This window comes from Rana temporaria, chromosome 3, assembly GCF_905171775.1.
Source record: "Rana temporaria chromosome 3, aRanTem1.1, whole genome shotgun sequence".
Taxonomy (NCBI): Eukaryota; Metazoa; Chordata; class Amphibia; order Anura; family Ranidae; genus Rana; species Rana temporaria.
This window is the reverse complement of record NC_053491.1, coordinates 315,313,411-315,327,879: the sequence shown is the minus strand read 5'-3', so window position 1 is coordinate 315,327,879 and position 14,469 is coordinate 315,313,411. Positions and strand designations below refer to the sequence as shown.

Below are 14,469 nucleotides of genomic sequence, written 5' to 3'. Positions count from 1 at the left end.
CCGCAGCACATCATTGTGAAAGCAGTCTTAGGCCCCTTTCACGTGATCAGCCCGACCAAATGGGACCCTCAATTCACCGCTATAGAGCGACAGATGTCCGTTTACGTCCGCCTACCTCCAATCTGAAAAACAGAAGTGAATTCATCCCCTTTCATCTGGGCGGATCGGAGGGCCTATAGATAGCCGTGACCTGTCATCCGCTCCACTCATTGTGGCCCACGACTGGTTACCAATTTGCTTAAGTGGCCCTCGCTCTTCGAAAGGTTGGGCACACCTGCTTTACAGGTTTGATTTTATTTTCAATTATTTTTTCCATAAACATAAAATACTTGTCTATTGTTAAGTACACATAATATAATTAGTTTAATAAATACAGTCAATCACTAGTGTTGTGACACTATAGCTTAAAACAGCCATGCATAAAATCATGCTGATATGTTTTCCTGAGCAATGGGACTACATCCTAGAATATGGCCATTTATATTCCTAGGGGGGTTTGGCCTCCTGTGCAATGCTAGAAAACTAAGAGAGATATGGGATGCACTATTAGTGCTGGTCTTCTGATGGTCTGAAAACTATGGTCAGAGTTTACAGTCTCTATTGTATAAAAACTGCTTTCTATTATCAAGAATTTTTTTTGCAACTATTCTTTTACCAAATCATTAAAATAAAATAACAGAAAATAACAGAAAATTTAAAATCATTATGGACCTCCTCTGATTTGTTAAAGCGGATGTTCGCTCAAAAAAAATATTAAAAGCCAGCAGCTACAAATACTGCAGCTGCTGACTTTTAATATTAGGACACTTACCTGTCCTGGAGTCCAGCGGCGTCCGCAGCAGAGGACGAGCGATCGCTCGTCACCCTGCTGCTCCCCCCTCCATCCACGCTGAGGGAACCAGGAAGTGAAGCGCTCCGGATTCACTGACCGGTTCCCTACGGCGCATGCGCGAGTCGCACTGCGCCCGCCGATTGGCTCCCGCTGTGTGCTGGGAGCCGAGTGTTCCCAGCACACAACGGGGGGGGGGGGGGGGCGACGGGATGTGACGCAATGCCCATCTTTTGCCCGTGAATGCCGGGCCGGAAGTGGGTTCAAATACCTGTCTTTAGACAGGTATCTGTCCCCCTCCCCCTGAAAGGTGTCAAATGTGACACCGGAGGGGGGAGGGTGCCTATCAGCGTGACTTCACTTTAGGGTGGAGAACTGCTTTAACACCATATGAGTCAACAAAGCCTTTAAAAATAAGCATATCTGCAACATTGTTTTAAAGCAGACTAATTAAATATCATAGTTTGAACATACCTGCAAAATAAGACTGTCATCAGCTATCGGGTCTCTTATGTTTTCATTACCAATTCCTGAATCATCCGCGTCAATTAGTCTATCTACAGGAACAACCGGAACACACTGCTGAGATTTTAGGTAAGCAAATTCCTTGTCCATTGAATCCAGAGTTGGAAAAACATTGTATGTGTACGGCAGCTGCAATGTTCCATTGTTAAACTGGGAAATAAATCTGGGATCTACAGTATGATATAAGCGTGTATCCACAGGGCCAAAGTAAGGCAAAGATTTGGGTTCTCTGCATTTGGAGACCACAGCGACTATCACAGTCAATACAAACAGAAAAGTAATCAATGACAAGGCAATTACCAGGTACATTTGTAAGTTTGACTGAGAGTCCAGTTTGCTTGGCTGTTTGTTCATTTCAGGAATTATCTGCTGAAAATGATCAGCAATCACCAGGTTTAGAGTCACAGAAGCAGACAGGGGTGGGGAGCCATTGTCTTTTACTATGACCACAATTTTATGTTTTAAAGAATCTCCACCATGAAAAACCTTTGATGTTTTGATCTCCCCAGTGTACTGATCAATAGTAAAAAGTGATGGCTCAGAAGCTTGCAAAAAGTAAGACAACCAGGCATTGTGTCCAGAATCCGCATCCACCGCGACCACTTTAGATACTAAGGAACCTTGTTCAGATGACCAAGGCACCATCTCAAAGACAGGGCCATCATTGTCTCTTGGTGGGTATAGGATGACTGGTGAGTTATCATTCTGATCTACCACATGAATTTTTAGAGTTGTGCTGCTGTTTAGTGATGGGAAACCATTGTCTTTAGCAATGACCTGAATGATGAATTCTCTGTGTTGCTCATAATCAAATGATTTTTGCGCATAAATGACTCCGGTCACTGGATTTATGGACACAAGCAAAGATATGGGATCGTTGTCATTATTTACTATAAAGTAAGTCAGTTTTGCATTTTCTTCACTGTCAATATCTATCGCTTGAATATGAAATATGGAAGCTCCTGGTAAATTATTTTCTGGTACAAATGCAGTATAAATCAACTTCTCAAACATAGGTGCATTGTCATTAACATCCGCCAAGTCCAAATAGACGACTTTCATAGAAGACAAACCAGGAACACCCTTGTCAGATGCTTGAATGGTGATGTTATAGGATGATAATTTTTCTCTGTCCAGAGAATCTTTGGTAACAATTTTATAGAAGTTACTTGCTGATGACACTAATTGAAATGGAATATCCCCAATGATTTGACACTGAACTTCTCCATTTTCTCCCGAGTCTTTATCACGGACTGCAATCAGTGCCACCACAGTTCCAGGTAATGTGTCTTCAGGAATAGGAGAAGACAGGGAGGTGAGGGTTATCTCAGGAACATTGTCATTCTCATCCAATATCTCTATTAAAACTTTGGCATGGGCAGCTAGACCTTCTCCATCCATGGCTTGTACAGATATTTCATAGTGTTTTTTCATTTCATAATCTAAATGTCCCTTTGTTCTAATGTCTCCATTCTTGTGATTGATTGTAAACATCTGGAGAATGTTATTTGCCAGGGTACTGAATGAATATGTAATCTGTGAATTTACTCCTTCATCTTCATCAGTTGCTTTGACCTGCAGAACTGTAGAATTTAAAGGTATATTTTCCTTAATGCTTATTTTATATACTTCTTGGGTAAATATAGGTGTATTATCATTAGAATCAGTGATGGTAATCTTAATCAGCACAGTGCCTGTCTGTACAGGATTTCCTCCATCGAAAGCTGATAGAATCAGTTCATGGTAATTTTGTGTCTCTCGGTCTAGAGGCTTTTCTAGAACCAGCTCAGGAAATATACTGCCATCAGAGCTGATCCTTTCTCTTAAGACAAAATGCTCATTTGGACTCAGCTTGTAGCTTCTCAGTGTATTAATTCCTATATCCAAATCCTCAGCTTTCTGCAAAGCAAACTTTGCTCCTGGTAAAGCAGATTCTCTTATTTCTAATCGTATTGCTTCATAATGAAATCTTGGTGGATTGTCATTTATATCTTGAATTTCAATCCGAACATTAAACACATTTAAAGGATTCTCAGCCACAGCATCAAAGGTCAGGACACAATCAGCTGCAGCCCCACACAGTGTCTCTCTGTCTATCCTCTCTGCAATAAAAAGGTCTCCATTCTCCAGATTGACACTGAAATATTTTTCAGAAACATCAGACACAATTCTGAGTTTTCTTGCTGTGATATCCTTAACATTCATTCCAAGATCTTTCACTAAATCACCAACAACTGAACCTTTCCTCATTTCTTCTACAATGGAATAATGAATCTGAGCAGAGACTGAATGACACAACCAGGAAAATAATGAAATCACTACTTGCCATCTGATTTCCAGGGGTGATTGTTGTTGATGCATTTTCAAGAAAGCCGTTCCTTTTGTTGTTGGGAATATATAAGAGGAAATTCGTGGTAGAATGTATAATCCTTAATTGAATTCCAGTTACAGAAAATCTTCTTCTTCATTAGACCTGAAGCACTCCCATCTCATGCAGAAATGCTCTATATCTACTCTTGCAGTTGTACTGCCTGTCTCATAGAGGTATGCATCTCTCACATCCTTCCCTTATTGGTTCAACAGCGGCGCTCTGAGGTGTTATTGGGGTACTACAACATTTTAGAGTTACTTTCATAAATATAGACTAAGAATCAAGGACCTTTTACACGAGCGTCATCAGTTCCGTCACTAAAACTGATTTAAAAAAGAAACTCTGGTCCTTTAATGTTGAGTAATATGATTTTCCAATACTCTTAAAAAAAAACGCAAAGCAAAACAAGTGATTTTTTGGCCTAAGATTGAGATAATGACTGGTTTATAGTTCAAGAAAATCAAGTAAGTTTAAAATTAAAACAATTGCCATAGAGGCCATATTTTTTTTACGAGAACTGAACTTTGTGACATGGTATGTGCTAGTTTTTAATAGATAAATGCGCCCTCATCTTTTGGTAAATCAAAGGCATTTAAAAGGTATTGTGTATACAGTGCTATATGTTTAGTGCTAATACTGTGGGCATTATCGTCAAATTAGGCAAGAGAGCACAACTATAACTACTCTGTATTTTCTATATTTTGCTGTTCATATTTCTAAATAATAGGTTCAATAAATATGAAGCCCATTAGGTTTTTCCAGATCTCTTCTTCAAAAAATGGGATAAGGTTAGGGAGAGTGGTTCAAAGGAGAAGATACGGGGTGAATAGACCACAGGACAAGGTTAGGGAAAGTGGGTCACAGGAGAAGGTTAGGAGGTGTGAGTCTCAGGAGAATCCAAGTTGGTGGGTCACATGAAGGAAGTGGGTCATAACGGAAGGTTAGTAGTAGCAGGAGCAGATCACAGACAAGGTTACAGAGAGTTGGTTACAGGCCAGGGTTGGGCTGAGTCGGTCAGAGCAAAAGCTTGGTGTTAGTGGGTCACAGAATGAGGTTAGAGCCAGTGGGATACAAGACAAGGTTAGGAAAAACCCTAAAATGTTGATATGTTTATTTTACTGTTATTGTTGATTGCTGTATTATTATATGTAATTATTATATAAACACAAACGTTAGTACATTTTTTAGAAAGAGTTTAAAAACCTAGGCTAAAATAGTTACCAGCAATAAAATAATGAATTTCTGAACAAAATATGCAATCTTTTTTCCATTTGTGCTCTTAATAACTCAAGCTAGGACTTGGTATGTGCTATATGAAAATGAGGAGCTTGCATTAAATTGTTGTTGCCTTTCTAGGTAAACCAGGCTCAAAAGGGTTTATTGAGCTGAGCTTCCTAACCTTTCAGTGACTATACAAGTCTAGATGAAGACATTGGTGGCATGTCTCAATATACAGCAACATTATTAACTTTGAAAAAAAAAAAACCTAACTTGTATCACTAAAAGGCTCTCCTGGAGCTCCTGTCAAATGGCTTTGCCTACCTATGATTATATCATCAGCTGCAGGTAGGAGAAAATATTTACTCATTCTTCTTAGTGATCAGACAGCATCATTATAAGGTAAGAGACTGCAGAAAGGGTTGATGTGAGTCAAACATTAGTTTAAAGATGATTTCCTGGTTTGGATATTTCATACAGTTATATACAACACCTGGCCGATGTCACTGGTAGCTGGAAAGCACTGAAGCAGACACCTCTACTATAGTGATCTCCACTTGCTTCTGGGTCCTTGTGCTGAACAGGTGGACTACTGCATTGTAAACACAGCAAGTCGACTACTCAGCATGGGTGTCATTCAGAGAATGCGTTTTCTTAATGAATGCATAGCATTCCCTGATTAGAGAAGGTTACGAGTGTGATGTCACCACCCTGCCTCTCTGCCTTGTCCAATCAGATAACACTTTAAATTCATTCTGAAAATGCAAACAATCCTATAAAAGGTGCCCTAGTTGAACAACTGACCTCCTGTGTTCAGTGAGCAGCAGGTAGTAGTTTACAGCTTCCAGGGGCATTGGCTCTGTAACTATGTATAACATATTCATACCTGAAATTCTTCTTTAAGACAGGCCAGAATCTACATGACTGTGTCATCCCTGAGCCAGTATCACAATCCAGGATATAGAGTCTCACCAAGGACGACACCTTATCAAAGATGGTACCATCCTAAAGAGAAGGACTGTTATTGTAAGGGAGGGAGGAAAGGGTGGGGGTTGTGGGCTAAGTGCCACCTGTTACAGTAACCTATGTCCTTTGAGCAATCCCTTGCCTGGTAGGACAATCTGAAGGAGATGGGGTGGGGCATGAACAATTCTAAAATTGAAGAAAGTGGAATAACCAGCAACTATGCAAATACTGTAGATATTCAAATATACAAGTAAAATCACTAGAATTCAAATAGCTCACATTTATGTTTACTACATAAATCACTTCCATAGTGCCTAATTATGTTCTCTTTGTTGCTTGCTATGTTGCGGAGGGTGGAAGTTTATCTATGGTCACATGCAGGCTCTATTAGAGAATGACTAATCTCACATGTGTCAGTGTTCTGACATTTTAGAGAACAGCTCTTGTGCACCCGGTGAGATAAGCAGCAACATAATAAAAGTTTGGTGTGTTTAATATATATATATATTTAAACAGTGCTACAGCTGTACAATATTATGACTACTATTATTCATTGAATGGTCAATTATTTGACAAGCAGCAAAGGTTCCTTAGTTATACATATCAACCTTTATACATCCAGGTCTCTGACAGATTTTTCTTTTGCTCTCTGTGCCCTGAGAAAATCTTTTCTTTCTGTGGTCATTGGGACAGGACACAGATAGCAATACAATCACTTTTTCACCATGGAAATAGTGAGAAATAGTCAGCAAAGGTAGACACAGGCTACAAATGAAACATGGCAGGGGTTTCTAACCCACCCCTTTTTCATTAATATTTTTCACTATTAAAAATAAAGGGGCAGATTCACAGAAAAAGTACGCCGGAGTATCTGCTGATACTCTGGCGTACTTTCAAATTTGCCGCATTGTATCTTTATTTGTAATTCACAAACAAAGATACAACGGCTTTTGGCTAAGATCCGACAGGCGTACGGCTTCGTACGCCTTCGGATCTTGGGATGCAATACTTCGGCGACCGCTGGGTGGAGTTCGCGTCGTTTTCCGCGTCGGGTATGCAAATTAGCTGTTTACGGCTATCCACGAAGGTACGCGCGTTCGTCGCATTCTCTTACGTCGACGCTAGTCGGTTTTTCCCGTTGCAATCTTAAGCCTGCTATTTCATGGCTTAGATTTAGACCAGATATGTTAAAGTATGGCCGTGGTTCCCGCGTCGAATTTCAATTTTTTTTTTGCGTAAGACGTCCGGGAATACGAAAGGACGTAACACACGTCGCCGTTCACAAAACACGTCGGGGCACCGTAATTTCACGCAAAGCACGGCGGGAAATTTCCTAACAGAGCATGCGCAGAACGTTCGGCGCGGGAACGCGCCTAATTTAAATGGTACACGCCCCATTTGAATTAGGCGGGCTTGCGCCAGACGGCTTTACGCTACACCGCCGCAAGTTTACACGCAAGTGCTTTGTGAATCAAGCACTTACGACGAAAACTTGCGGCGGAGTAACGTAAAGGGGATATGTTACGCCGCTGTAATTATTCCTGAATCTGGCCCCTTAAATGTCAGAACTTCCAGTTGAAATGCTAATTCTTATGTAGGTTAACTCATAGCAAGTAATAAAAATGCACTGACATTCAGGAATTGTGATTGCTTGTTTTTAAATTAGTATTAAACTCCAAACCAAAAATGTATATTGCAGCTTACCAATCATTAGATGTGGTGGCTGCAATAGTATTCTTTTTTTCTTATTCGCCCCCTCTGTTTTTACCTGGTGATCTGGCAAAGAACACACCTCCTGCATTAGAGTGCACCCACTCTGGGTGAATGAGCACATGCGGTAACTTTGGCCAGCAGTATTGTCAGTCTTTTTGTCTCTTGGGGGAGGGGAGTGTTAGATACGCAAACATATTTAAAGGAGAAGTACAGCCAAAGCTCAAAGAACAAACTGCACTCCTGTGATCCATTTTCAGCAGACAGCTGGAAAAAAGCCAGCTGTCGGCTGACGTCACAGAGCTTGTCCAGGTTTTGGCAAGTTTGCGACAATGATGTCGGGATCCGACCAACATGCCTGGACCGACACCTGGCTCAGGCACTGATAGCCTAAGCCGGATAATCCCGCCCCCTTCACAGCCCAGCACTCCTGTGAGTGAGGAGGGGCAGAGCAGAGAGCGGTGACTGACAATCACCAGTTTTCTGCTCGGGAAACTGTGAGAACCGAGCGATCAGTGGTGTTAGATCAACCGATTCTTAGTTTTCGTGCTGGCAGGGGACTCTTTGGACCGATGCTAATATTTTATAAGCAGTTTTCAGGATAAGGTTTTACATACATAAATATAATCTGATCATTGTAAGCATCACTGCCAGTTTTAAATTACTATCTCTGTAACTAATACATTCTGCTGCAGAGCTTATCCTTTTGAAAAACAACAGATTTACTGGTTACTGGAAAACAAGTCTAAAAAAATAAAACTAATACAGCCATTACATCTAAGAATTGGTAAACTGCAATATAAAAAATGTTTGCTTTTGGGTTTAATACCACTTAGCAACTAAAAATAAGAACCATTTATGAAAAAAGACCAATCATTCTTTAACGCTATATTTTCAGAAATGAAAAAAAAAATAACATTTTGTAAATATGTTCCTTTTAAACATCTCATTTATTGTAAATTTAGTTGAAGGGCAAACATTCCTATAAACACTCATGTGCAGAACCCTGGCCACATAGAATTTTTTTAAGCAGAATTAATACCACTGATTCACCTCTTTTCTAAGTCAGTTACATTCAAGGCATGCCGTGAATTATAACTGCTATAGTTTCTAGTGTGCTTATATTGCTCTCAACCCAACTGTCAAGCCATGAAATGGTTGGTGTCGTAGCTGATCACATGTACAGGTAACTGCAGATCATGCAGAGGCTAATATGACAGCTTCCTTAGCTATAAATAATAGGAAAGTTTATTTCCACTTTAAATAATTTTTCCCATAAACATAAAATATTTGTCTATTGTTAAGTATACATAATATAATGTATTTATTAAATACAGTCAATCACTAGTGTTGTGCTACTATACCTTAAAACAGCCATAAAGAAAAGTATTTTTCTGTATGTTGATATGTTTTTCTGAGCAATGCGACATCATAGACTATGCCCATTTATAATCCCTAGAGGGGTTTGGTCTCTTGTGCAATGCTAGAAAACTAAAAGAGTTATGGGATGCACTGTGAGTGCTGGTCTTCTGATGGCCTAGTAACTATGGATGCCTTATGGTCACAAGAGTTAACAATCTCTATTGTATGAAACAGCTTGCTATTATCAAGAGAATTTTTGGTAATTATTATTTTACAAAATCATTAAAATGAAATAAAATAACAGAAAATTGATAATAATTATAGATTTACTCTGATTTGCAAATACTGTATGGGTCAACACAGCCTTTATAACAAACATATCTGCAACATTGTTTTAAAGAATGCAGACTAATTAAATATTATAGTTTTTACATACCTGTAAAATAAGATTATGATCAGCTATAGGGTCTCTTATGTTTTCATTACCAATTCCTGAATCATCCGCATCAATTAGTCTATCTACAGGAACAGCCGGAACACACTGCTGAGATTTTAGGTAAGCAAATTCCTTGTCCATTGAATCCAGAGTTGGAAAAACATTGTATGTGTAGGGCAGCTGCAATGTTCCATTGTTAAACTGTGAAATAAATCTGGGATCTACCGTATGATATAATTGTGTATCCACAGGGCCAAAGTAAGGCAAAGATTTGGACTCTCTGCATTTGGAGACCACAGCGACTATCACAGTCAATACAAACAGAAAAGTAATCAATGACAAGGCAATTACCAGGTACATTTGTAAGTTTGACTGAGAGTCCACTTTGCTTGGCTGTTTGTTCATTTCAGGAATTATTTGCTGAAAATTATCAGCAATCACCAGGTTTAGAGTCACAGAAGCAGACAGGGGTGGGGAGCCATTGTCTTTTACTATGACCACAACTTTATGTTTTAAAGAATCTCTATCATGAAAAACCTTTGATGTTTTGATCTCCCCAGTGTACTGATCAATAGTAAAAAGTGATGGCTCAGATGCTTGCAAAAAATAAGACAACCAGGCATTGTGTCCAGAATCCGCATCCACTGCCACCACTTTAGATACTAAGGAACCTTGTTCAGATGACCAAGGCACCATCTCAAAGACAGGACCCTCACTGTCTCTTGGTGGGTATAGGATGACTGGTGAGTTATCATTCTGGTCTACCACATGAATTTTTAGAGTTGTGCTGCTGTTCAGCGATGGGGAACCATTGTCTTTAGCAATGACCTGAATGTTGAATTCTCTGTGTTGCTCATAATCAAATGATTTTTGTGCATAAATGACTCCGGTCACTGGATTTATGGACACAAGCAAGGATATTGGATCTTTGTCTTTACTGTTACTTACTATAAAGTAAGTCAGTTTTGCATTTTCTTCACTGTCAATATCTTTAGCTTGAATATGAAATATAGAAGCTCCTGGTAAATTATTTTCTGGTACAAATGCAGTATAAATCAACTTCTCAAAAATAGGTGCATTGTCATTAACATCCGCCAAGTCCAAAGAGACAACTTTCACAGAAGACAAAAAAGAAGAACCCTTGTCAGATGCTTGAATGGTGATGTTATAGGATGATAATTTTTCTCTGTCCAGAGAATCTTTGGTAACAATTTTATAGAAGTTACTTGCTGATGACACTAATTGAAATGGAATATCCCCAATGATTTGACACTGAACTTCTCCATTTTCTCCCGAGTCTTTATCATGAACTGCAATCAGTGCCACCACAGTTCCAGGTAATGTGTCTTCAGGAATAGGAGAAGACAGGGAGGTGAGAGTTATCTCAGGAACATTGTCATTCTCATCCAATATCTCTATTAAAACTTTGGCATGGGCAGCCAGCCCCCCTCCATCCATGGCTTTTACAGATATTTCATAGTGTTTTTTCATTTCATAATCTAAATGTCCCTTTGTTCTTATGTCTCCTTTCTTGTGATTAATTGTAAACATCTGGAGAATGTTATTTGCCCGGGTATTAAAAGAATATGTAATCTGCGCATTTACTCCTTCATCCTCATCAGTTGCCCTGACCTGCAGAACTGTGGAATTTAAAGGTATATTTTCCTTAATGCTTATTTTATATACTTCTTGGGTAAATATAGGTGTATTATCATTAAAATCAGTGATGGCAATCCTAATCATTGCTGTGCCTGTCTGTACAGGATTTCCTCCATCGAAAGCTGATAGAATCAGTTCATGGTAATTTTGTGTCTCTCGGTCTAGAGGCTTTTCTAGAACCAGCTCAGGAAATATACTGCCATCAGAGCTGATCCTTTCTCCTAAGACAAAATGCTCATTTGGACTCAGCTTGTAGATTCTCAATGTATTAATTCCTATATCCAAATCCTCAGCTTTCTGCAAAGCAAACTTTGCTCCTGGTGAAGCATATTCACTTATTTCTAATCTAATTGTTTCATCAAGAAATGTTGGTGGATTGTCATTTATATCTTGAATTTCAATCCGAACATTAAAGACATTTAAAGGATTCTCAGCCACAGCATCAAAGGTCAGGACACAATCAGCTGCAGCCCCACACAGTGTCTCTCTGTCTATCCTCTCTGCAATAAAAAGGTCTCCATTATCCAGATTGATACTGAAATATTTTTCAGAAACATAAGACACAATTCTGAGTTTTCTTGCAGTGATATCCTTCACATTCATCCCAAGATCTTTCACTAAATCACCAACAACTGAACCTTTCCTCATTTCTTCTACAATGGAATAATGAATCTGAGCAGAGACTGAATGACACAACCAGGAAAATAATGAAATCACTACTTGCCATCTGATTTCCAGGGGTGACTGTTGTTGATGCATTTTCAAGACAGCCGTTCCTTCTATTGCTGGGAATATATAAGAGGAAATTCCTTGTAGAATGTATAATCCTTAATTGAATTAAAATTCCAGAATATCTTCTTCTTTGTTAGACCTGAAGCACTCCCATCTCATGCAGAAATGCTCTATATCTACTCTTGCAGTTGTACTGCCTGTCTCATAGAGGCATGCATCTCTCACATCCTTCCCTTATTGGTTAAACAGCGGCGCTCTGAGGTGTAATTGGGGAACTACAACATTTTAGAGTTACTTTCATAAATACAGGTTTACGATTTTAGAACCTTTCACACAAGCGTCACCAGTTCTGTCGCTAAATCTGATTTTTAATAAACTCCTTTAGTGTTCAGTAATATGATTTTCTAATACTCTTGAAAAAAGAAAAAAAAACAGAAAGAGAAACAAGTGTACCTCATGAAACACACTTATATTATTCTGATAGCTGTTTGGCCTAATATTGAGATAATGGTTGGTTCATAATTTAAGCAAATAAAGTCAGTTTAATGTCAAAACAATTGCTATAGTGCCCATATTTTTTATGTGAACTGAACTTTGGTATGTGCCAGATTATTTTTTCTTGATAAATACATCATGATCTTTTGGTAAATCAAAGACATTTAAAATGTATTGTGTATACAGTGTATGCTATTTGTTTAGCAAAAATACGGTGAAAATAACTGTCAAATTAAGCAAGAGAGCACAACTACAACTACTCAGTAATTTTTTTTTTTATGTTTATAAATAGTAGGTTCGATAAATAAGAAGCTCATTAGGTTTTTCCAGATCTCTTGTTCAACAAATAGGGTAAGGTTAGGGAAAGTGACTCAAAGAAGAAGATAAGGGGTGAATAGGTCACAAGACAAGGCTGGAGAAAGTGGATTACAGGAGAAGGTTAGGAGTAAGTCACAAGAGAATCAAGGTGGGTGGATCACATGAGGAAAGTGGGTAATGACAGAAGGTTTGGAGTAGCGTTAGGGGGATTGGGTTACAGGCCAGGGTTGGGCTGAGTCAGTCACAATATAAGCTTGGTGTTAGTGGGTCATAGGACAAGGTCAGAGCCAGTGGGATACAAGGCAAGGTTAGGAAAAAGTCATTTATAGTGCATAGTTTCCTAAAAAGAAACCAAAAAATGCTGATATGTTTATTTTACTGTCAATATACATTATTGTATTATTATATGTAATTATTATACAAACACAAACACTGGGCACATATATCTGCAGTGTTTTTTTATCTCTCTTCCAAGCACTAAGTCCCGTGGCTGTCTCCTTCTCTGTTCTTCTGTTACCAGCATTATAACTTCTGACACATTATCTGACACGTGATAAAACCAGCCTGAAATTTGTGTCAGAGCGGGTGCTATAAATAGATTAGCAAACAGCTGGTCAATTCACAACACAGGTCTTCAAGTCTCTCCCTATGAGGAGAGGGGGTGTATACCTTTCCTCCAATCAGCTGTCTTACAGTGTATGGCAAGACTCCCCTCCCCCTGCTGGAACAGGAAGAGAAAATTCTTACAGGTTGTGCACTTTCTAAACAGTATATAAAGCTGAAGACAGCAGATATACATGTAAAACTTATGTAGGGAGATTTGTTTCATCCCCGTGTATCATTGGAGGCTGTTCACTTCACTGGGTATATGGAGGGTTTACATCCACTTTAAAAACCTAGGCTAAAATTGCTAACAGCAAAGAAAAAAAATGTTTTTTTTTTAACAAAATATGCAATCTTTTTTCCATTTTTGCTCTTATTAACTCAAGCTAGGAATTGATATGTGCTATATGAAGATACCAAGCTATACAAGTCTACATGAATACATTGGTGGCATATCTCAATATACAGCAACATTATTAACTTTGAACAAAGGCCCTAACTTGTATCAGTAAAAAGCTGTCCTGGAGCACCTGTCAAATGAGTTTGCCTACCTAAGGTAAGAGACTGCCGAAAGGGCTGATGTGAGTCAAACATTAGTTAAAGACGACATCCAGTTTTGGATATTTCATACATAGTAACACTGGCCCAACTTGGACCAATGTAACTATGTATGTACAACACCTGGCCGATGTCACTGGAAGCTGGAAATCACTAAAGTAGACACCTCTACTATGGTTATCTCCACTTGCTTCTGGGTCCCTTGCCGAACAGGTGGCCTACGGCATTGTGTACACAGTAAGTCAACTTCTCAGCATAGGTGTCATTCAGAGAATGCTTTGCATTTTCTTAATGAATGCATAGCATTCTCTGATTGGAGAAGGTGGAGAAGGAGTGTGATGTCGCCTCTCTGTCTTGTCCTCTGAATGGTGCCCTAGTTAAACAACAGATCTTCTGTGTTCAGTGAGCAGCAGGTAGTAATTTCCAGCTTCCATGGCCATTGGCCCTGTATGGTATATACATAGTTACATTAGTCCAAGCTAGACCTATGAAACCATGTACAAATTATTCATACCTGGAATTCTATTTTAAGACCGGCCAAAATCGACATGACTGCGTCATTCCTGAGCCAGTATCACAATCCAGGATATAGAGGTTTACCAAGGAGGACGCCTTAACAAAGATGGTTCCATCCTGAAGAGAATAGTTGTTATTGGGAGGGAGAGAGGGAGTGGGGGTTAAGTACCA

At 39.1% G+C, this 14,469-nt stretch overlaps 1 protein-coding gene across 21 annotated transcripts in view; it reads right to left on the bottom strand.

Moving 5' to 3' along the window:
- LOC120932477 (protocadherin gamma-B2-like) overlaps positions 1-14,469 on the bottom strand; it is a 353,457-nt gene that overhangs the window by 84,389 nt on the left and 254,599 nt on the right. Inside the window, exon 1 of one of the 21 annotated variants that reach the window (XM_040344861.1) lies at positions 9,418-12,400. The exons of 19 other annotated variants lie outside the window; for them this stretch is intronic. In XM_040344861.1, coding sequence (XP_040200795.1) covers positions 9,418-11,835 — 2,418 coding nt within the window. In that variant the 5' untranslated portion in view covers positions 11,836-12,400. Of the gene's footprint in view, positions 1-1,303; positions 4,805-9,417; positions 12,401-14,469 lie in introns of those variants that run through there. One more of the 21 variants, XM_040344865.1, reaches the window with a different exon arrangement.